At 41.8% G+C, this 24,001-nt stretch overlaps 1 protein-coding gene across 1 annotated transcript; it reads left to right on the forward strand.

The window, feature by feature from the left end:
- Positions 1 to 5,203: 5,203 nt before the first annotated feature.
- Positions 5,204 to 6,368, forward strand: LOC138667795 (olfactory receptor 5AR1-like). Its single transcript, XM_069755885.1, has one exon. It carries the CDS (start codon positions 5,204 to 5,206, stop codon positions 6,155 to 6,157), a length of 954 nt encoding a protein of 317 aa, XP_069611986.1. The 3' UTR covers positions 6,158 to 6,368.
- The last annotated feature ends 17,633 nt before the right edge of the window (positions 6,369 to 24,001 follow it).

The following is a 24,001-nucleotide window of genomic DNA, read 5'->3' on the forward strand; positions in this document are numbered from 1 at the left end:
ATAACTAAAACCAATTCTTGACCTGCTGTTGATTTGTTCATTCTGCCTCCCAAAAATCGCAGTAAGGCTCAGTTCACAATTATCCTGCGCTCTATACTGAGCACTTACACTGGGGTTTACATGTACGTGATTCAGATAAAACCCAACAGAAGATTCCCTATAATGAGGCAGATGAAGACATAGTAGACATCATCTGGCCTGTGATACATCAGTGTCTGTCTGTCAGTATTCTGGGTTTTCCAAGTCACCTTGTGAATGATCTTGCCCTTTGTTAAGATGGAGTTTGCTGTTTTTGTCTGCCCTATTTCCTGTTCGTTTGTTTAAAACCCGGATCAGGTGTCAGCTTCTTTGCTGGAGTATTCTGCTTCCGTTTCCCCTTTAGCTCAGCTGCTTGTTCTACTGTGCTTCTATCCATGGCTCTGGACATTCTCTGGCTATGTAAGCTACACTCTCAGTTATCTTTAGTCTGTTGACTTTGGAACTTAACCCTTGGTTCACTTCTCCTGGTAAGAACTCTGTTTTTGAACTGTGTTTTGGACCTATGTTGCTGGACTTTGTTTTTCCTACTTAATCCTTCATTTACTTCCCCCGGTGGGAGCTACTGGAATCTACACCAGTATAATACTTTAATGTGAACTTGTTTCTGGACTTACCCGTGTTTATGCTGCAACTGAGATCAACTTGTGAACTAGTTTCTGGACTTACCCGTGTTCATGCCACACCTGGGATTAACCTGTGGACTTGTTCTGGACTTCCCTGTGCTTACTACATACCTGGATTTGACTATTTCTGCACCGACAGTGTTTTGGATCTGCACCAGGTCACCTGTTACACTCAACTTTTGATCAGCTTGCCTTAAGAACTCTGCCGATTTGCTGTATATTTTTCTAGGACTTGTTTCATTGCAGGTTATCAGTATATTGTTTTGGGTGTTATTGCTGTTGTACAAATACAAATACTAAAGAAACCCATCTCTGTCTGTTCATTGCCCCACGCTACCAGAATCCTCGTGTTCCTACAATAGTATTATACTGTCTTTTTAGGTATGCAAAAAAGCGCATTCCGCTTCAGTTTTGTGCACCTCTGAAAAGACAGACACCACTGAACAGAGACAAGACAGACTCTAGAGCAACTCTGCTGCCTCATTATAGTGATCTGACCTGTCAGTGGTGTCTTCTGGATTTCCGTCATTCGACGATTTAGATGGAAACCCCAATGTAAGTGCCCAGTGTAGCGTACAGCAGGTGTGTCAAACTGCATTCCTCGAGGGCTGCAACCAGGTCATGTTTTCAGGATTTCCTTGTACTGCACAGGTGATAATTTAATCACCTACACACATAATGATTGCAGCACCTTGTGCAATGCTAAGGAAATCTTGAAAACCCGCATGGTTTGCGGCCCTCGAGGAATGCAGTTTGACACCCCTGGCGTACAGAATAAATGTGATCCAAAATGATATTTTTCAAAGTTTTAAAAAAGGAAGTCCCCACTCAGGTTCATCATCAGTTAATGGAAATATAGGGGGCTTCCATGTTACTGCTAGCACAAAGGCTCTAGAAAAGCGATATGGCACCTCACCCCCCAAAAGAAATCCAGCAAATTCTACACTCTCAAATGAAAATGCCCCCTCCATTCTGAGCCCCACATTCTGCCTTAACCACATTTAGAATTCACGTGTTTGTCAGCACTGTAGAGATGAGAGCCTGCCTAATTTACAGAGGTCATAACATTTATTAAGTACATACTCATAAAAACAGTACAGTGTATCAATACAGAAGTTAGTTATACAAAAAAGAGGGTCTCTCCCTATTTGTAAAAGGATCCAGGTAAGAGTGTTCCTACACCCACACAAACATAATGTGTACCGGCCCCCTGAAGAAGCCTACGCGAAACGCGCGTAGGGGCTGGCGGTTTCCCATCCACACCACGGCAAACAAGGGTGAGGTTCATTCTCTTTATTATCTTGGAACGGTAGCTTTAGTTTTAGCGGCTATTTGTAACACTAATAGACATGGTGCTGCGAACTTGAACCTCTGGCCGGTACACATTATGTTTGTGTGGGTGTAGTAACACTCTTACCTGGATCCTTTTACAAATAGGGAGAGACCCTCTTTTTTGTATAACTAACTTCTGTATTGATACACTGTACTGTTTTTATGAATATGTACTTAATAAATGTTATACCCTTTTTCATGAATGAGCTTTTCTGACTCCATTCGCTTTATTGTCTATAGATTATTGGGAGTTGCTCTGTATTAGACTATATGTTGCTCTAATCTATATATTCATCTAATTTACAGAGGTCCAGGTCTCCAGAAGCACAAGCCGGGCAAAATATACATGCACTGCAATGACAGATTTGCAGTTTTCACTCAGCAACATTTATTGCTGCTTGTCTTTGTAAAGCATTCATGGAGTCAAAATTGTCACTACATGTGGATAATTTCCCAGAGGGATATAATTTTATAATTAGGTCACCTGAGGGGAGATTTTCCCCTTCTGGCTCTTTGTGGCTATGTATATGGAATCTACAAAGTATTCTAGGAAATTATTTTCTCCAAGAATCAAATAGCGCTCCTTCCCTCCTGAGTCTTGCCATGTGGCTAAGCTGTATTGTACACCAGAAATTGTTTAACAAATTTTGTTGCCATTTTTATTGATTTCCCAGTGTGAAAATTTAAAATCTTGGGTTAAAATAAAATTTTTCGTAGTAACAATGTAATTATTTTTTTCTTCACCATCCAATGGTATAAGGTTCTGAGTGCCACCTGTGCTGTCAATATGATCACTGTACCCTTGGATAAATTCATTGAGGACTGTAGTTTGCAAAATGGCCTCTTCTAATATGACATGGCACCTGCAAACCCTAACAGCAAAATCTCTATTATAATATGGTACTCCTTCTCTTCTGAGCTTTGTTTTTTTCCTCAACAATATTTTTTGACCACATATAGGATATTGGTGAACACAGGAGAAATTGCACAACAAATTGTAGCCTTCGATATCTCCCATTTACCGTTGTGGTAAAGCAACATTTTTGTGGGAAAAATGTAATTTTTTTTTTTTTACGGCTCAATGTTGTAAAATTCTGTGAAGCACCTGTGGGTTCAAGGTGCTCACCACACCTCCAGATCAATTCACTGCGGGTGTAGTTTCAAAATCAGGAACTCTGCAGACGTGACATGGCATCCGCTGTCTGTTCCAGCTAATTTTGCACTTCAAAAGTCAAATTGCACTTGGGTATTTTCTGTTACACTGCCCCTCAAAGTCGCTTCAAACGGGATGTGGTCCCTCAAAAAAATGGTTTTATAAATTTTGTTAGAAATTGAGAGAATGCTGAAACTTTTAACTCTTCTAACTTCCTCCAAAAATATTATGTTTAAAAAATGATGGTGATGTAAAGTAGACATTTGGCAAATGTTATTTATTAAGTATTTGTGTGGCGTCACTCCGTTTTCAGGGCATAAAAATTACAAGTTTCAAAATTGTGAAATTTTCAAAATGTTTGCCAAATTTCTGATATTTTCACAAATAAATGCAAATTTACACTATCATGATGTACAGTAATGTCACAAAAAAAAACCTGTCTCAGAATCAGTGGGATCTGTTGAAGAGTTCCAGAGTTATTACCTCATATAATGACACAGGTCAGAATTTAAAATTTGTTTGGTAAGGAAGGTGAAAACAGGCTTTATGGTGAAGGAGTTAATATTCAGCATATTTCTTCACCTGCTATGCAACCAGTACACATAAATATGTATACCATAAATATATTTGTAAAGTCAATAGATTAATTATATTGTAATATGGAAACTATGGAAAATATGTATTTTTATATTGTTCTTATCTTTATTATGCGCTTTTCTAGTTTTTCTTAACTTTTCTTTAACCTGTCTTTCTAAGTGCTGTGGTGAGAATTTCATTTTCTGGTGTTCATCTAACTGTGTCATTTTACAGAAGAAAACCCCTATGCTACACATAAGTACAAGCAGCGCTTCTTGCCTTAGCTGTCAGAAGAGGAGATGGGAATCTGGCAGGCAAGACCAAACATTTCTAACAAAGGAATCCTATAGGAAGCTATTCTATAACTTAAAAAAATATGTTACAAGGAAACTACAGTGAACATATTTATGTCCTATTAGAGATGAGCAGATTGATCCGTGTAGGATTAAGTTTGAATCGAATTTCAAGAAGTTTGCGGTTTCACGAGAATTTAATCACAATGAGATTTGATTTAAAATTCACAAAAAAACCTTTAGAATTGAGAGTCCTCAGTGGTTGATACCTTTTAATCTTTAACCTTTTCTATCCACTGACTAACACGGTACCAAGATATATTTCTTTCCTGTATCAAAAAAACCTTAAGTTTTATGCAAATCTGACTTCAAGAGATCTGCTCATTTCTATTTCCTACACTTCACCAAGGATGCAATTAAGTTGACAACCAATGACAACCTGCCATCTGAATATTGCCATTGAAAAAAGTACTCTCCTCGTACTTTCAGTGAGTGCCCATCACCGGTGACGAATATTAGACATCAAAGAGCCTTCAAGACACCTTCCGATAGGGCCAAACCCCCCAGTCAAATGCAGCATGAGGGCAGGTACCTTAGTGAATACATGGATGGTGATATGCAAGTGGTACCCAAACTGCCAACTTTTTAGTAGTAGACACATTAAGATTTTAGTAAAGGTCCTCTATATTATGCAGCTTTATGTAAATTTAATATTCATGAATACTTAATTTAGGTATACATTTTTATGGAGTAAATAAAGCCTGCTAATTGTTGACAGCCATTTGTATCTTTGTTGTTAGGTTTCTTTTATGCCAGGACCATGTGCATTTCTGGTGACCCATATCTTAGTTCATGGTGCCCTTGAATGAAGTTATATTGCACAGATATTCCCCACTGTCAGCCATACATCAATTCTATAATATAGCATTCAATGAAACATGGTACAGATATTTTCAGCAGATTCATGAAATAAAATAATTGTCAGTCCATAGATTGGCAAATGCTATAAAACCCTTGTTTAATATGCCGTAGACTGTTGTAATATCATGGTGTGCACAAGTTCTTAATTCTTGATGATCTATTGATAGTTTAATGCATCATTATTGAAACAAGGCAACCTAAAGAACATTGTGAGTAGATGGCTAAAAAATTAAATTAATATAATTTTATTTTTTCTGTAGAAGACCATGTATAAAGTAGCATCAAGAAACGAGTCAGACACAGTACAGTTCACAATCCTGTGTTTCTCCAACCTTCCTCACCTTCAATTGCCTCATTTTATGATATTTTTAGTAATCTACCTTAATATAATATTTGGAAACATTGCAGTTCTTGTGACAATTGTCTTCGATCCTCACCTGCACACTCCTATGTATATATTTTTGAGTAACCTCTCAGTTCTGGATATTTTCTATACTTCTACCACTCTACCCAAACTTCTTATTATGCTTTCTACTCAACACAAGATCATGTCACTGGCCGGGTGTATAACACAGATGTATTTTTTCCTTTACTTTGCTTCTATGGAAATGAACCTTCTTGCAGTTATGGCATATGACCGGTATGTGGCAGTCTGCCATCCCCTCCACTATACCATACTCATAAGACCAAGAACCTGTCTTATTGCGGCCATCTTCATAGGGTTTGCTTCACTATTAGAATCTATTCCTTTTTCAGTTTTAGTCTCCAAATTATCTTTTTGTTCATCAAACCGAATTGATCATTTTTTTTGTGACGTTGCTCCATTGCTGAAGCTTTCCTGTTCTGATACCACGAATGTTAATAATACAATATACGTTCTAGGAACACTGTTTGGTATGAGCACATTCATCATGACTCTGGTTTCTTACATTTATATTGTATTAAATATCATGAAAATTCACTCTGCAGTTGGAAAAAGTAAAACTTTCTCGACCTGCGCCTCCCATCTCACCTCGGTAATTTTATATTATGGCACTATTATGTCATTATATATGAGACCCAAATCAATGTATTCTCCCGCACAGGACAAGTTTTTCTCTCTTCTGTATATTATATTGATCCCATTGCTCAATCCTGCAATTTACACTCTGAAGAATAATCAATTTAAAGATGCTTTTAAAAAACTAATAAATGTCATACTGTCTCCAAAAAATAGATAACCTCAGATACGACTTTTTCATGTCAAATACTTGAGAGTAATTTCTATAATACCAGGATAAATAGCTCTAACGAAAGGGAAATTAATGTGTATATCCAAAAGTACTTCTGACTGCTTGTGCACACTACCGATTACATCGGATGAGTGCTACATTGTTTTCACGGATAGCACTCGTACCCATGATATTCTATGAGGCTGTGCACGTCTGATTTTTTCGACAGACCAAGTGGTCCGAGGAAAAAATCGGAAACATGACCAATTTTGATCTGTATGTCAGATCAAAATTGGAAATGAAAGTCTATAGGTCTGTGTAAAATATAGGACTGCTCTTGGATCCATCCGAGTGTGGTCCGATTTTCACGGACTGACAGTATGGAGAAGGGGGAGAAACTTTTTTTTATCTCTCCATGTTTGAGAAAAACTAATGCCATTTTGATTAAACTCTGATCAGAGTCTGATGAGAATAATTTGGACCATTGTTCTCGAATGGAGAAAAAAACAGTCGTGTGCTCTTACCCATTTTAGTTAAACTACAGGTGCTTCTCACAAAATTAGAATATCATCAAAAAGTTAATTTATTTCAGTTCTTCAATACAAAAAGTGAAACTCATATATCATATGGAGTCATTACAAACAGAGTGATTTATTTCAAGTGTTTATTTCTGTTAATGTTGATAATTATGGATTCACTATCCTTTTTTGGATTCATGGCAGCAGTAGTTCCACTATGATTTAAAAGAAGCTTTTTTCCTTTCAGGTTAATATCAGTTTCCCTTGCTGGTAATCTGTTGTAACTGCAGAGTTGTTAGGTCAGCTGATGTGGGTGGTGACCACTCCCACCATCCTTTAAATGGTCACCTGATGCATCAGCTGATTGTCAGTGATAGAGCAATCTACAGTGACCAAGCCTGGAGTAAGGAGCTTGCTGACTGCTGTGGTTTATCAGCTGGCTTCATGAGTTCGTGATCCTGGTGCCTTTATTCTGCCATGCAGTGCTTTGCAGCAGGGGAAAATTGTAAAGCTAAGTTGTGTTGTACTATTTGCAGTGGTGAGGCTAGTGCCCTTGCCGGCCAGTGCATTAGCCAGGGCAGTGTAATGTGGCATCGAGGGACGAGGTTCCTGATGGTGGTGGAGGAAAGGACCCACTTAGAACATTAATGGAGTGCAGGGTCAGGCTCAGGCTTGAGTAGTAGGTGACCATTCCTCATGTCCCTATTGGTAGGGTCTTCCTCACCCCTTTACCATCCTATTGTGTTGTGCCGTCCGCCGTCCTCCCCCTCCTCCCCCATGAGGTCGCTTTATATATTGTGACGTTATCACCGATCGATACTTTTTTCCGGTGAACACATGGCAAAAGCACAGGCTTTTGCTCAGCTGATCCAGACCCTCACTGATGAGGTTAAGAAGCTGTGGTGTCAGGTCGTGCAGCAGCTTCAGCAGTTGTCGAGATTCTGGGTTTCGGCTCATGTGCAGGCTCAACCTTAGCACAAGATATCTCCCCCCTGACAGGTTCTCTGGAGGGAGAGATATGTTTTTGTTTTTTCAGGGTCCTGTAAGCTATATTTCAGGCTCCGCCCTCATTCTTCAGGGAGTACGGAACAGCGTGTGGGGATTATAGTCTCCCTTCTCAAGGGTGATCCCCAATCCTGGGCCTTCTCCCTGCCGACCAATTCACCATCTTTGTTATTGGTGAAAAAGTTTTTTGCGGTATTGACGCTGGTGTATGGGGATCCTGAAGCCATTTCCCTGGTTGAGTCTAGACTCTATAAAATCAAACAGGGGGGTGGTCGGCTGAGAAGTACTGCTCAGAGTTTAGGAGATGGGCCACTGACACACAGTGGAACGACCCTGGTCTTAAGAGCAATTTTTGTCAGGGTTTGTCACCTAGGCTACAGGATACTCTGGTGCAGTATGCTACTCCTGGGTCATTGGAAGCCGCCATGGTCCATGCTATTCGGGTGGAAAGACGCCTCAGGGAGAGACATACACCAAATCTATCCCTTGCTGTTCTTTCTAGGGAGGAGGACTGTTATGAAAGGCAATTCAGTATCACAATGGACATGGAGGTCAGAGCACATACAGTGATCTGACAATAACCCAAAATAATAGAACGAGCTCTGAGACGTGGGAACTCTGCAAACCGCAATCCCTAATCCTCTCCAAACAACACTAGAGGCAGCCGTGGATTGCGCCTAACTCTGCCTATGCAACTCGGCACAGCCTGAGAAACTAACTAGCCTGAAGATAGAAAATAAGCCTACCTTGCCTCAGAGAAATACCCCAAAGGAAAAGGCAGCCCCCCACATATAATGACTGTGAGTTAAGATGAAAAGACAAACGTAGGGATGAAATAGATTCAGCAAAGTGAGGCCCGACTTTCTTAACAGAGCGAGGATAGGAAAGATAACTTTGCGGTCTACACAAAACCCTAAAGAAAACCACGCAAAGGGGGCAAAAAGACCCTTCGTACCGAACTAACGGCACGGAGGTACACCCTTTGCGTCCCAGAGCTTCCAGCAAAACAAATAGACAAGCTGGACAGAAAAAATAGCAAACCAATAGCAAAGAAGAACTTAGCTATGCAGAGCAGCAGGCCACAGGAATGATCCAGGGAAAAACAAGTCCAACACTGGAACATTGACAGGAAGCATGGATCAAAGCATTAGGTGGAGTTAAGTAGAGAAGCACCTAACGACCTCACCAGATCACCTGAGGGAGGAAACTCAGAAGCCGCAGTACCACTTTCCTCCACAAACGGAAGCTCCCAGAGAGAATCAGCCGAAGTACCACTTGTGACCACAGGAGGGAGCTCTGCCACAGAATTCACAACAGTACCCCCCCCCTTGAGGAGGGGTCACCGAACCCTCACCAGAGCCCCCAGGCCGACCAGGATGAGCCACATGAAAGGCACGAACAAGATCGGGAGCATGGACATCAGAGGCAAAAACCCAGGAATTATCTTCCTGAGCATAACCCTTCCATTTAACCAGATACTGAAGTTTCCGTCTTGAAACACGAGAATCCAAAATCTTCTCCACAATATACTCCAATTCCCCCTCCACCAAAACCGGGGCAGGAGGGTCAACAGATGGAACCATAGGTGCCACGTATCTCCGCAACAATGACCTATGGAATACGTTATGTATGGAAAAAGAATCTGGGAGGGTCAGACGTAAAGACACAGGATTAAGAACCTCAGAAATCCTATACGGACCAATGAAACGAGGTTTAAACTTAGGAGAGGAAACCTTCATAGGAATATGATGAGAAGATAACCAAACCAGATCCCCAACACGAAGTCGGGGACCCACACGGCATCTGCGATTAGCGAAACGTTGAGCCTTCTCCTGGGACAAGGTCAAATTGTCCACTACATGAGTCCAAATCTGCTGCAACCTGTCCACCACAGTATCCACACCAGGACAGTCCGAAGACTCAACCTGTCCTGAAGAGAAATGAGGATGGAACCCAGAATTGCAGAAAAATGGCGAAACCAAGGTAGCCGAGCTGGCCCGATTATTAAGGGCGAACTCCGCCAAAGGCAAAAAGAACACCCAGTCATCCTGATCGGCAGAAACAAAGCATCTCAGATAGGTTTCCAAGGTCTGATTGGTTCGTTCGGTCTGGCCATTAGTCTGAGGATGAAAAGCCGAGGAAAAAGACAAGTCAATGCCCATCCTACCACAAAAGGCTCGCCAAAACCTCGAAACAAACTGGGAACCTCTGTCAGAAACGATATTCTCTGGAATGCCATGCAAACGAACCACATGCTGGAAGAACAATGGCACCAAATCAGAGGAGGAAGGCAATTTAGACAAGGGTACCAGATGGAGCATCTTAGAAAAGCGATCACAGACCACCCAAATGACTGACATCTTTTGAGAAACGGGAAGATCTGAAATAAAATCCATAGAGATATGTGTCCAAGGCCTCTTCGGGACCGGCAAGGGCAAAAGCAACCCACTGGCACGAGAACAGCAGGGCTTAGCCCGAGCACAAATCCCACAGGACTGCACAAAAGTACGCACATCCCGTGACAGAGATCGCCACCAAAAGGATCTAGCCACTAACTCTCTGGTACCAAAGATTCCAGGATGACCAGCCAACACCGAACAATGAACCTCAGAGATAACTTTATTCGTCCACCTATCCGGGACAAACAGTTTCTCCGCTGGACAACGATCAGGTTTATTAGCCTGAAATTTTTGCAGCACCCGCCGCAAATCAGGGGAGATGGCAGACACAATTACTCCTTCCTTGAGGATACCCGCCGGCTCAGATAAACCCAGAGAGTCGGGCACAAAACTCCTAGACAGAGCATCCGCCTTCACATTTTTAGAGCCCGGAAGGTACGAAATCACAAAGTCAAAACGGGCGAAAAACAGCGACCAACGAGCCTGTCTAGGATTCAAACGCTTAGCAGACTCGAGATAAGTCAAGTTCTTATGATCAGTCAATACCACCACGCGATGCTTAGCTCCTTCAAGCCAATGACGCCACTCCTCGAATGCCCACTTCATGGCCAGCAACTCTCGGTTGCCCACATCATAATTTCGCTCAGCAGGCGAAAGCTTCCTGGAAAAAAAAGCGCATGGTTTCATCACTGAGCAATCAGAACCTCTCTGCGACAAAACAGCCCCTGCTCCAATCTCAGAAGCATCAACCTCGACCTGGAACGGAAGAGAAACATCTGGTTGACACAACACAGGGGCAGAAGAAAAACGACGCTTCAACTCTTGAAAAGCTTCCACAGCAGCAGAAGACCAATTGACCAAATCAGCACCCTTCTTGGTCAAATCGGTCAATGGTTTGGCAATACTAGAAAAATTGCAGATGAAGCGACGATAAAAATTAGCAAAGCCCATGAACTTTTGCAGACTTTTCAGAGACGTCGGCTGAGTCCAATCATGGATGGCTTGGACCTTAACAGGATCCATCTCGATAGTAGAAGGGGAAAAGATGAACCCCAAAAATGAAACCTTCTGCACACCAAAGAGACACTTTGATCCCTTCACAAACAAAGAATTAGCACGCAGGACCTGAAAAACCGTTCTGACCTGCTTCACATGAGACTCCCAATCATCCGAGAAGATCAAAATGTCATCCAAGTACACAATCAGGAATTTATCCAGGTACTCTCAGAAGATGTCATGCATAAAGGACTGAAACACTGATGGAGCATTGGCAAGTCCGAATGGCATCACTAGATACTCAAAATGACCCTCGGGCGTATTAAATGCAGTTTTCCATTCATCGCCTCGCCTGATACGCACCAGATTATACGCACCACGAAGATCTATCTTGGTGAACCAACTAGCCCCCTTAATCCGAGCAAACAAATCAGATAACAATGGCAAGGGGTACTGAAATTTAACAGTGATCTTATTAAGAAGGCGGTAATCTATACAAGGTCTCAGCGAACCATCCTTCTTGGCTACAAAAAAGAACCCTGCTCCTAATGGCGACGATGACGGGCGAATATGCCCCTTCTCCAGGGATTCCTTCACGTAACTGCGCATAGCGGTGTGCTCAGGCACGGATAAATTAATCAGTCGACCTTTTGGGAATTTACTACCAGGAATCAAATTGATAGCACAATCACAATCCCTATGCGGAGGTAGGGCATCGGACTTGGGCTCATCAAATACATCCCGGTAATCAGATAAGAACTCTGGAACCTCAGAAGGGGTGGATGACGAAATTGACAGAAATGGAACATCACCATGTACCCCCTGACAACCCCAGCTGGACACCGACATGGATTTCCCATCCAATACTGGATTATGGGCTTGTAGCCATGGCAACCCCAACACGACCACATCATGCAGATTATGCAACACCAGAAAGCGAATAACCTCCTGATATGCAGGAGCCATGCACATGGTCAGCTGGGTCCAGTATTGAGGCTTATTCTTGGCCAAAGGCGTAGCATCAATTCCTCTCAATGGAATAGGTCACTGCAAGGGCTCCAAGAAAAACCCACAACGCTTAGCATATTCCAAGTCCATCAAATTCAGGGCAGCGCCTGAATCCACAAACGCCATGACAGAATACGATGACAAAGAGCAGATCAAGGTAACGGACAGAAGAAATTTTGACTGTACCGTACCAATGGTGGCAGACCTAGCGCTTAGTGCGCTTAGGACACTCAGAGATAGCATGAGTGGAATCACCACAGTAGAAACACAGCCCATTCAGACGTCTGTGTTCTTGCCGTTTAACTCTGGTCAAAGTCCTATCGCACTGCATAGGCTCAGGTTTAAGCTCAGGTAATACCGCCAAATGGTGCACAGATTTACGCTCACGCAAGCGTCGACCGATCTGAATGGCCAAAGACATAGATTCATTCAAACCAGCAGGCATAGGAAATCCCACCATGACATCCTTAAGGGCCTCAGAGAGACCCTTTCTGAACATAGCTGCCAGCGCAGATTTATTCCATTGAGTGAGCACTGACCACTTTCTAAATTTCTGACAATATACCTCTATCTCATCCTGACCCTGGCAAAGAGCCAGCAAATTCTTTTCTGCCTGATCCACTGAATTAGGCTCATCGTACAGCAATCCGAGCTCCAGGAAAAACGCATCAAAATTACTTAATGCAGGATCTCCTGGCGCAAGAGAAAATGCCCAGTCCTGAGGGTCGCTGCGCAAAAAAGAAATAATAATCAAAACCTGTTGAACTGGATCACCAGAGGAACGAGGTTTCAATGCCAGAAATAGCTTACAATTATTTTTGAAACTTGCCTACCTTGCCTCAGAGAAATACCCCAAAGGAAAAGGCAGCCCCCCACATATAATGACTGTGAGTTAAGATGAAAAGACAAACGTAGGGATGAAATAGATTCAGCAAAGTGAGGCCCGACTTTCTTAACAGAGCGAGGATAGGAAAGATAACTTTGCGGTCTACACAAAACCCTAAAGAAAACCACGCAAAGGGGGCAAAAAGACCCTTCGTACTGAACTAACGGCACGGAGGTACACCCTTTGCGTCCCAGAGCTTCCAGCAAAACAAATAGACAAGCTGGACAGAAAAAATAGCAAACAAATAGCAAAGAAGAACTTAGCTATGCAGAACAGCAGGCCACAGGAATGATCCAGGGAAAAACAAGTCCAACACTGGAACATTGACAGGAAGCATGGATCAAAGCATTAGGTGGAGTTAAGTAGAGAAGCACCTAACGACCTCACCAGATCACCTGAGGGAGGAAACTCAGAAGCCGCAGTACCACTTTCCTCCACAAACGGAAGCTCCCAGAGAGAATCAGCCGAAGTACCACTTGTGACCACAGGAGGGAGCTCTGCCACAGAATTCACAACAGAGGACACAGCGGTGCAGGTGGACAAACCTATGCAGGAGGGAGGAGTCTCTTCTCAAACAAGGTTGCCTACGGTTTGCCGTGGTATGGGGGCATATTTCTACTGTGGACTTACGGGTCATTACATCAGTGTCTGCTCAGCTCGTGCCAAAGTATGTTCTCCATCACAAAAGCCACGTCCCCCTGGTCGTGTGGAGGGAGGTGACCAGGGTGTGTATATTTCCTCCATCTTTTCTTCTCAGTGTACCATTCTGGCTGAAGTAGTGGTTGGCGGGGTAACTGAGACTATACCGATGCTTGTGGATAGTGGAGCTGGAGTCAATTTGGTGGATTCTTGCTTTGTTCAGACTCATGGTATGATGGGTAGGATGCTAGTGAGACCCATTAGTGTTCAGGCAATTGACTCTGTTCTTCTCAGGCAGGGGAGGATGACCCAAGTCGTACATAATATTAACCTGCGCATAGGGTCTCTTCATGAATAGTCCCTGTCGTGCTATGTCTTGGAGGGTTTGCCAACTGCCACTGTCCTAGGCCTTCCCTGGCTGAAGAAACACAACCCGGTCATAAATTGGTGGTCTAGGGAATTAGTCAGTTGAGACTAGTCTTGCAAATACTGCTGCCTGATAGCTGCTGTCTCTGTCATCCTACTTAAACGTACCCCTTCTACTCCATTGGTGGCAGCTAAGGAGCTACCAGGGAGTAGGGGCAGGATTCAACCCTCACCACAGGTAGACCCTGAGTCTCAGTGTCCTCCAAGGAGGAGATATTAGGGGAGGGTGGAGGTTCCCTCTGTATGTAATGAGGGTATAAGTTTGGTGACACAGGGGGACACCTCCGTTGTCGGTTCCTCAAAGAGTTCACCGCCCTTTGGCAAATGTATGTGTTGAAATAAACGTTCAGGTCCGGACCTGTGTGTTAATGAGTACATGTGGGTGCCCACCAAAAACATCAGGTGGAAGTACGCAACTGGGACCTGGAGTTCTAGGGTGATCGGGCCATATCTGATGTCGGCCATTCTCAGCCTGGGGACTTTCCAGCTGGATTTACCTCCAGTAATTCACGTACACAACGTATTCCACAGGTTGGCGCTCTGGAGATTTGTTCCGGCTCCAGAGCCTACTTTGTTGCCATCTCCATTGGGCTGCATTTGCAGTAAACCTGAAGATCAGGTGGCTGCAGAGATGAATCTTGGTTTATTGAGGCATCCTCACCATACATCGTTTTTGGTGAGGTCCGGTGTTGAGGGTCCAGAGGCTCCTCATTGAAAGGGGATAGTGTTACAATCCATTTTTGGATTCATTGCAGCTCTGGTTCCACTATTATTTAACCCCTTTCCGACATTGGACATAATATTCCGTCCATGTGACCTGGGTCTATTTGACCATGGACAGAATATTATGTCATAGCGGTCGCCCATGCTTACGGGGGGTGCGCGGGCAATCGCCAAAGGTTATCAGCTGATTCTGACAGCTGAAACCAGGCACAAGGTGCCAGGAGCAGTCACAGACCACTCCCGTAACTTTAACCCCCAAAATACTGTGATAGAACACGAACACAGCATTCCGGAAGCCAACAGAGGGCTGACAGCCCCTCTGCCTTTGGATCGGAGACCCCACGGCGTGACAGGGCACGTTACAGGGCAAGTAGGAAGAGCCAGGCAAAGTGCCAGAATTGGCGCAACTAACAGATGTGCCTTTTCTAGGCGGCTGCTATTTTTAGGCTGGAGGGGTCAATATCCATGGCCCCTTACCAGCTTGAGAATACCAGCCCCCAGCTGTGAGCTTTAGCAAGGCTGGTTGTCAAAAATGGGAGGACCATACGCCTTTTTTTGAAATTTTTATTTAAATAATTTAAAAAAACTGCGTGGGTACCCTTCTAGTCTTGATAACCAGCCTTGCTGAAGATGACAGCTGAGGATTGCAGCCCCCAGCTGTGAGTTTGCCTGGCTGGTTATTGAAAATATAGGGGAACCCACATTGTTTTTTTCATTTATTTATTTATGGCGCAGGTGGCAGTTGATGAATACCCCCATCAGATACTCCTTCTGTCACTGTTATTAGCAGCAGCAGGGGTAGGCTGATGGGAGTAATAGTCCCATCAGCCACCACCTGCTGTGTCTTTCTGTCTTTCTCTGATTGCCAGCAGAGCTGGGGAGAATGATGAAAGCCATGTTCAGCACTCGGCACTGGGAACAGCGCTTACTGTAATGATTTTTCCCTGGCGCCAAAGTAAGTCACATGGATGACATCCATGTGTGTTATGCGTATGCATGTGTGCAGGATGTTTTGTGGCCTGTGCTGTCATTAAAAAATAGACATGTCGGCGTGTTTTGCCCATGGACACACGGTCCGTGGAAACACACTAACGTGCACAAACCCATTCACTTGAATAGGCAAATAGCGCTCCGTTCCTCCCGAGTCTTTCCGTATGGCTAAGTAGTACTGTACAGCCACATATGGGGTATTACCACAGTCAGTAGAAATTGTGGGACAAATTTTGATGCCATTTTTAACCACTTTTTGTGTGAAAATGTAAAATCTTTGGCTAAAACAAAATGTAGTTATTTTGTCTTCACTACCCAATGGTATAAAATTCTGTGACACACCCATGGTGTCAATATGATCACTACACCACTAGATGAATTCATTGAGAGGTGTAGTTCGTAAAATGGGGTCACTTATGTGGGATTCTGCTGTTCTCGCACCTCATGGGTTCTCCCAGTGGGTCATGGAACCTGCAAACCATAAAAGTAAAATCTGGCATCCTTTGCCTTCTGAGCTTTGCACTGTGCCTGAAAAATATTTCCTGATTACATGTAGGGTACTGGCACACTCAGGAAAAAATGGACCTCAGTTTGTTGTAAAAAAAATCCTATTAGCCTTTAGAAAAATTAAAAACTTGGGGCTAAAACAACATTTTAGTAGTGCAAATGTAATTTATTCTTTCTTCACCGCTCAGTGGTATAAATTTCTGTGAGGCACATGTGGTGTTAATATGATCACTGCACTCTAGATGAATTAATTGGGGAGTGTGGTTTGTAAAATGAGTTCATATATAGGTTTGTGTTGTTCTGGCACCTCAGGCGCTCTGCCTATGTGACATGGTACCCTCAAACCATTCCAGCAAAATCTGAACTCCAATATTTGCACTGTGCCTCAAAAGTAGTATTCCCCTTTGTATGGGGTAGCGGCGTACTCAAGCGAAATTGCACAGCAACTTTTAGGGTCCAATTTCTTCTGTTACCCTTGGTAAGAAAAAAATTTGGGGGCGAAAAAATTATTTTTGTGAAAAAAATATGATTTTTTATTTTCATGGATCTACATTATAAACTTCTATGAAGCACTTTGGGGTTCAAAGTGCTCACTACACATCTAGATATGTTCCTTGGGTGCTCTTGTTTCCAAAATGATGTCACTTGAGACGGTTTTCCACTGTTTAGACACATCAGAGCTCAGCAAACGCGACACGACATCCGATCTCAATTCCAGCCAATTTTACGTTGAAAAAGTCAAACGGTGCTCCTTCCCTTCTGAGCTCTGCCATGCTCCCAGTAATTTAAGCCCACATATGGGGTATCAGCGTACTCAGGACAAATTTCTCAACAACTTTTGTGGTCCAATTTCTCCTGTTACCCTTGGTAAAATAAAAAATTGTGCGCAAAAATATAATTTTTTTGTGGAAAAAATATGATTTTTTATTTTTATGGCTCTACGTTATAAACTTCTGTTAAGCACTTGGGGGTTCAAAGTGCTCATCACACATCTAGATAAGTTCCTTGGGGTGTCTAGTTTCCAAAATGGTGTCACTTGTGGGGGGTTTCCACTGTTTAGGCACATCAGGGGCTCTCCAAATGCGACATGGGGTCCAATCTCAATTTCAGCCAATTTTACAATTAAATGTAAAAAGGCTCTTCTTCCCTTCCAAACTCTGCCATGTACACAAACAGTGGTTTACCTGCACACATAGGGTATCAGCATACTCAGGACAATTTACCCTTGGTAAAATAAAAAAAATGGATCTGAAGTAAATTTTTTGTGAAAAAAAAGTTAAATGTTCATTTTTTTTAAACATTCCAAAAATTCCTGTGAAGCACCTGAAGGGTTAATAAACTTTTTGAATGTGGTTTTGAGCACCTTGAGGAGTGCAGCTTTTAGAATTGTGTCACTTTTGGGTATTTTCCATTATATAGACCCCTCAAAATGACTTCAAATGAGATGTGGTCCATAAAATGAAAATGGTGTTGTAAAAATGAGAAATCGCTGTTTAAATTTTAACCCTTATAACTTCCTAACAAAAAAATGTTGGTTCCAAAATTGTGCTGATGTAAAGTAGACACGTGGGAAATGTTACTCATTAAGAATTTTGTGTGACATATCTCTGTGATTTAAGGGCATGAAAAATTAAATTTGGAAAATTGCGAAATTTTCTAAATTTTTGCCAAATTTCTGTTTCTTGCACAAATAAGTGCAAGTCATATAAAAAAAATGTTACCACTATCATGAAGTTCAATATGTCATGAGAAAACTTTCTCAGAATCACCAGGATCCATGGAAGCATTCTTTACCTCATAAAGAGACAGGGGTCAGAATTGTAAAAATTGGCCCAGTCATTAACTCATTAATCCCATTTGACGTACTATCCCGTCAAGGTGACCTGGGACTTAATTCACAGGGACGGAATAGTACATCATAGCAATCGCGGCCTGGTGTCAGCTGACTATCGCAGCTGACATCCGGCAGTATGTGCCAGGAGCGGTCACGGACCTCCCCCTGCATATTAACCCCGGCACACTGCGATTAAACATGATCGCAGTGTTCCGGTGGTATAGGGAAGCATTGCGCAGGGAGGGGGCTTCCCTGAGACCCTCGGAGCAACGCAATGTGATCGCGTTGCCCCAAGGGTCTCCTACCTTCTTCTCCCTGCATCCGGGTCCTGCAAGGAGGTGGCTTCCAAGTGCCTGCTCAGAGCAGGCGCCTGGAAGCCTCCCTGCTGTGCACGTCAGATCACTTATCTAACACAGTGCACAGCAAAGTGTCAGATCAGCGATCTGTCACTTTACTGTGATGTCCCCCCCTGGGGCAAAGTAAAAAAGTAAAAAAAAATATTCAGATGTGTTAAAAAAATAATAATTCCTAAATAAATAAAAAAAAAATATTGTTCCAATAAATACATTTCTTTATCTAAATTAAAAAAAGAACAATAAAAGTACACATATTTAGTATCCCCTCGTCCATAACGACCCGACCTATAAAACTGTCCCACTAGTTAACCCCTTCAGTGAACACCGTAAAAAATTTTTAAAAAAGAGGCAAAAAACAACCCTTTATTATCATACCGCTGAACAAAAAGTGGAATAGCACGCGATCAAAAAGACAGATATAAATAACCATGGTACTGCTGAAAACGTCATCTTGTCCCACAAAAACGAGCTTCCAAACAGCATCATCAGTGAAAAAATAAAAAAGTTATAGTCCTCAGAATAAAGCGATGCAAAAATAATTATTTTTTCTATAAAATAGTTTTTATCGTATAAAAGCACCAAAACATAAAAAATAATCTAAATGAGGCATTGCTGTAATCATACTGACCCGAAGAATAAAACTGCTTTATCCATTTTACCAAATGCGGAACGGTATAAACGCCCCCCCCCCCCCAAAAGGAATTCATGAATAGCTGGTTTTTGGTCATACTGCCTCATAAAAATCGGAATAAAAAGCGATGAAAAAATGTCACATGTCCGAAAATGTTACCAATAAAAATATCAACTCATCTCGCAAAAAACAAGACCTCACATGACTCTGTGGACCAAAATATGTAAAAATTATAGCTCTCAATATGTGGTAACGCAAAAAAATATTTTTTGCAATAAAAAGCATCTTTTAGTGTGTGACAGCTGCCAATCATAAAAATCAGCTAAAAATACACTATAAAAGTAAATCACACCCCCCTTCATCACCCTCTTAGTTAGGTAAAAATAAAAAAAATAAAAAAATGTATTTATTTCCATTTTCCCATTAGGGTTAGGGCTAGGGTTAGGGCTAGGGTTAGGGCTAGGGTTAGGGTTAGGGCTAGGGTTAGGGTTGGGTCTAGGGTTAGGGTTTGGATTACATTTACGGTTTGGACTAGGGTTAGGGGTGTGTCAGTGTTAGGGGTGTGGTTAGGGTTATGGTTGGGATTAGGGTTAGGGGTGTGTTGGAGTTAGGGGTGTGGTTAGGGTTGGGGTTAGGGGTGTTGTTGGGGTTAGGGTTTCAGTTAGAATTCGGGGTTTCCATTGTTTAGCTCTCCAAAAGCGACATGGCGTCCGATCTCAATTCCAGCCAATTCTGCTCTCCCGTACGCATTTAGGTTCCAATATGGGGTCACCTGTGGGGGGTTTCTACTGCTTAGGTAAAACAGGGGCTCTGCAAATGCAACGTGACGCCTGCAGACCAATACATCTAAGTCTGCATTCGAAATAGCGCTCCTTCCCTTCTGAGCTCTGCCATGTGCCCAAACGGTGGTTCCCCCCACATATGGGGTATCAGCATACTCAGGACAAATTGGACAACAACTTTTGGGGACCAATTTCTCCTGTTATCCTTGGGAAAATACAAAACTGGGTGTTAAAGATAATTTTTGCGGAAAAAAAAAGGATTTTTTATTTTCACGGCTCTGCGTTATAAACTGTAGTGAAACACTTGGGGGTTCAAAGCTCTCACAACACATCTAGATAAGATCCTTAGGGGGTCTACGTTCCAAAATGGTGTCACTTGTGGGGGGTTTCAATGTTTAGGCACATTAGGGGCTCTCCAAACGCAACATGACATATCATCTCAATTACAGTCAATTTTGCATTGAAAAGTCAAACGGCGCTCCTTCCCTTCCGAGCTCTGCCATGCGCCCAAACAGTGATTTACCCCCACATATGGGGTATCAGCATACTCAGGACAGATTGTACAACAAATTTTGGGGTCCAATTTCTCCTGTTACACTTGGGAAATTAAAAAAATTGGGGTTAAAAAAATCGTATTTGTGAAAAATATGATTTTTTATTTTTACAGCTCTACATTATAAACTTATGTGAAGCACTGGAGGGTTCAAAGTGCTCATTACACATCTAGATAAGTTCCTTAGGGGGTTTACTTTCCAAAATGGTGTCACTTGTGGGGGGTTTCTACTGTATAGGCACATAAGGGGCTCTCGAACCACAACATGGTGTCTGATCTGAAATCTAGCCAATTTTGCCCTGAAAAGTCAAACGGCGCTCCTTCCCTTCCGAGCTCTGCCATGCGCCCAAACACTGGTTTACCCCCACATATGGGGAATCGGCATACTCAGGACAAATTGTGCAACAATTTTTGGAGTTCAATTTCTCCTGTTACACTTGGTGAAATAAAACAAATTGTATCTGGACTAAATTTTTTGTGAAAAAATAAAATGTTCATTTTTTTCAAACATTTCAAAAATTCCTGTGAAGCACCTAAAGGGTTAATAAACTTATTGAATGTGGATTTGAGCACCTTGAGGGGTGCAGTTTTTAGAATGGTCTCACTTTGGGGTATTTTCTATCATATAGACCTCTCAAAGTGACTTCAAATGTAATGTTGTCCCTAAAAAAAATGGTGTTGTACAAATGAGAAATCACTGGTCAACTTTTAACCCTTATAATTCCTTAATAAAAAAAATTGGTTCCAAAATTGTGCTGATGTAAAGAAGAAATGTGGAAATGTCACTTATTATGTGTTTTGTTTGACATATTCTTGTGATTTAAGGGCATGAAAATTCAAAGTTGGAAAATTGCGAAATTTTCAAAATTTTTGCCAAATTTCCATTTTTTTCACAAATAAACGCAGGTAATATCAAAGAAATGTTACCAATATCATGAAGTACAATATGTCACGAGAAAGCAGTGTCAGAATCACTGGGATCCGTTGAAGCGTTCCAGAGTTATAACTTCATAAAGGGACAGTGGTCAGAATTGTAAAAATTGGCCCGGTCATTAACGTTCAAACCACCCTTGAGGTTAAAGGAGACTTTCTCTTTAATTTGGATGACCAGGGCCACGGACCATGTCTCTGCCATCGTGACCACCCCTGTAATGACGACCGGACCTGGTACAGAGAACCCCTAGGCCGTGGTGGGCGCTCCACAATCATGTAGCAACTAAATTCTCTTCCTGCTTCTCTCAATGAAAAAGATGGTTTTGTATTTCACTGAATATTGAATGAATTTGGAAGAGCAGCTAGTCTACAGGTGACTGCAAATGTGCAAATCGCATATGAGTGGTCACAAGATGACTACTCAGACAGAATAGGGCCCCTATGCAAGAACAATATATGGGCTCTTTGCACTTCAATAGCTCATAAAAATGCTCAATCTCACCTACTTTGGAATTAGAAATTGGCCCCCTACCCCTTGGGCCCCTGTGCGACTGCATAAGTGGCAACAATGATATGTCCACCCCTGTGGAGGATAATGGTTTCCTGGTCACTTCAAGTTTGATTCTGTTTTTGGTTGTTTATTTGCATCTTTTTTTCTCGACACATTTTTTACAACCCTTTTGACTATTTGCTGCATAACATTTGATGGTTCTGTGATCATGCCCCAATACCTTAGCAATTTCAAGAGTACTGCATCACTCTGTAACCATTTCAAAATTTTTTGACTTTTCTGAGACAGTTTAATCACATTTTGGCCCACGAGAAAAACAAGCTGACTAATAATTCTGTACATCTCGATAAAGGGTGTTGTATTATTAGGCCGCACCCTCTCTCCTTGCATAAATTCACATCACCTGATGTGCTTCAAACCTAAGCATTCAAGTTTATTCAAGCCTGGAGTTTGAAAATCTGTCTATATATATAAAATCGCCATATAAAAGATACACTTTATTAATAATCATTAAAAAGAAGAAAGTAATGCAAAATTCCCAAAGTAGTAAAATTTTTGTTAAGTTAAAGTGTTTACAATAGACAACCATTACTAAGCCAAAGAGAAATCACAGGGCAATGTAGCAAGGGCTTGGAATGAAGGGACAGGGAGAGAAAGGGGAAATATCATGGGTATGTCACACCCTGATGTGACTCCTGGAGGATCTGGGAGAAAAAGGTCACAATAGATTGCGGGTGCTCTTCAGCGTCTTTTACCTTGAATTGAAGTGGATTTACTTTCATTCGGTGCTGAAAGGGTTAAAGTGAAGCTGTCAGCAGGATTGTGCACAGTAACCTACAGACAGTGTCAGCTCGGCGCCGTTATACTGATTACAATGATAACTTGGTTGATGAAATCCGTCTTGTGGTTGTTGTTTAATCTTTATTTTCAGTTTTGAGTTAATGATATGCCCGTGCTGCAGGGCGGCCTGTGGGGGGTCTGCATGTGGTGCTTTGATTAGGTATTCCTAATGAAGACTTTTGACAGGTCACTGATCCCTCACTGACACGCCCCCTAGTTTACATGATTAATATTTTATATTTAAAAAAAAAATCACCTTCAGCCTGCGTTGCATCATAATCGCATTGTATAATGTGCATTTTAATTATTTTATTTGCTTGCATGAAAAAAATCTTTTATATGCTTTCATTAAAAAAAAATCTGTCTCAAAATGACACAGGCCGAGTCTGCCCAGTGGCAGCTATCGAATCTATCGGTTCACTGTGGGCTGGGTTGATGAAGTGAGGTGACCTCAATGAGTTCACCGCTGGCAAAGTGAGGATTGTCATCCATGTATCATCAGTGCACATGTGCGGAAAGCATTTTGTCCGAGCTGCTGATAGAAAACTGAAATGTCTAAGAGTTTTTCACTTGGACACACGGTCCATGTGAAAAATCTGACATCTGCGAATCACCATTGAATACAATTGGTGTGCTTGTGTCCGCATTCAGACACAAAAAATGGATGTGTGAAGGAGGCCTTACATAGGTTAACTGACAGATAATAAAAAAGATAAAAGATAGAGAATGGAAACAGAGGCACATTTTTTTAACATAGTTCAGATTTTTTTTTATTACGAGTAAATTATAAAGAAGTACATACAATATTGATATTTCCACAATTGCAGTGACCTGGGGAATCATGTTTCCGAGTCCTTCTTATCATATAATTATTATTATTTTGCTTTAATTAATGTGTTATCTTTACCATTGTTACTTATGACTGTTGTGTATAAACTGTTAAACTGTAAAGCGCTACGGAATATGTTGACTACAATGGTAGAATTGCATTTTTTTCACTTTGTAACCCCACTTGGAATTGTTTTTTTTTTTTTAAATTTTTATATACAGTGGGGCAAAAAAGTATTTAGTCAGTCAGCAATAGTGCAAGTTCCACCACTTAAAAAGATGAGAGGCGTCTGTAATTTACATCATAGGTAGACCTCAACTATGGGAGACAAACTGAGAAAAAAAAATCCAGAAAATCACATTGTCTGTTTTTTTAACATTTTATTTGCATATTATGGTGGAAAATAAGTATTTGGTCAGAAACAAAATTTCATCTCAATACTTTGTAATATATCCTTTGTTGGCAATGACAGAGGTCAAACGTTTTC

This window comes from Ranitomeya imitator, chromosome 2 (assembly GCF_032444005.1).
Source record: "Ranitomeya imitator isolate aRanImi1 chromosome 2, aRanImi1.pri, whole genome shotgun sequence".
Taxonomy (NCBI): Eukaryota; Metazoa; Chordata; class Amphibia; order Anura; family Dendrobatidae; genus Ranitomeya; species Ranitomeya imitator.

What these genes read in the sequence shown, in the direction of transcription:
- LOC138667795 (XM_069755885.1), top strand. Translation starts at nt 5,204, where the DNA reads ATGTATAAAGTAGCATCAAGAAACGAGTCAGACACAGTACAGTTCACA.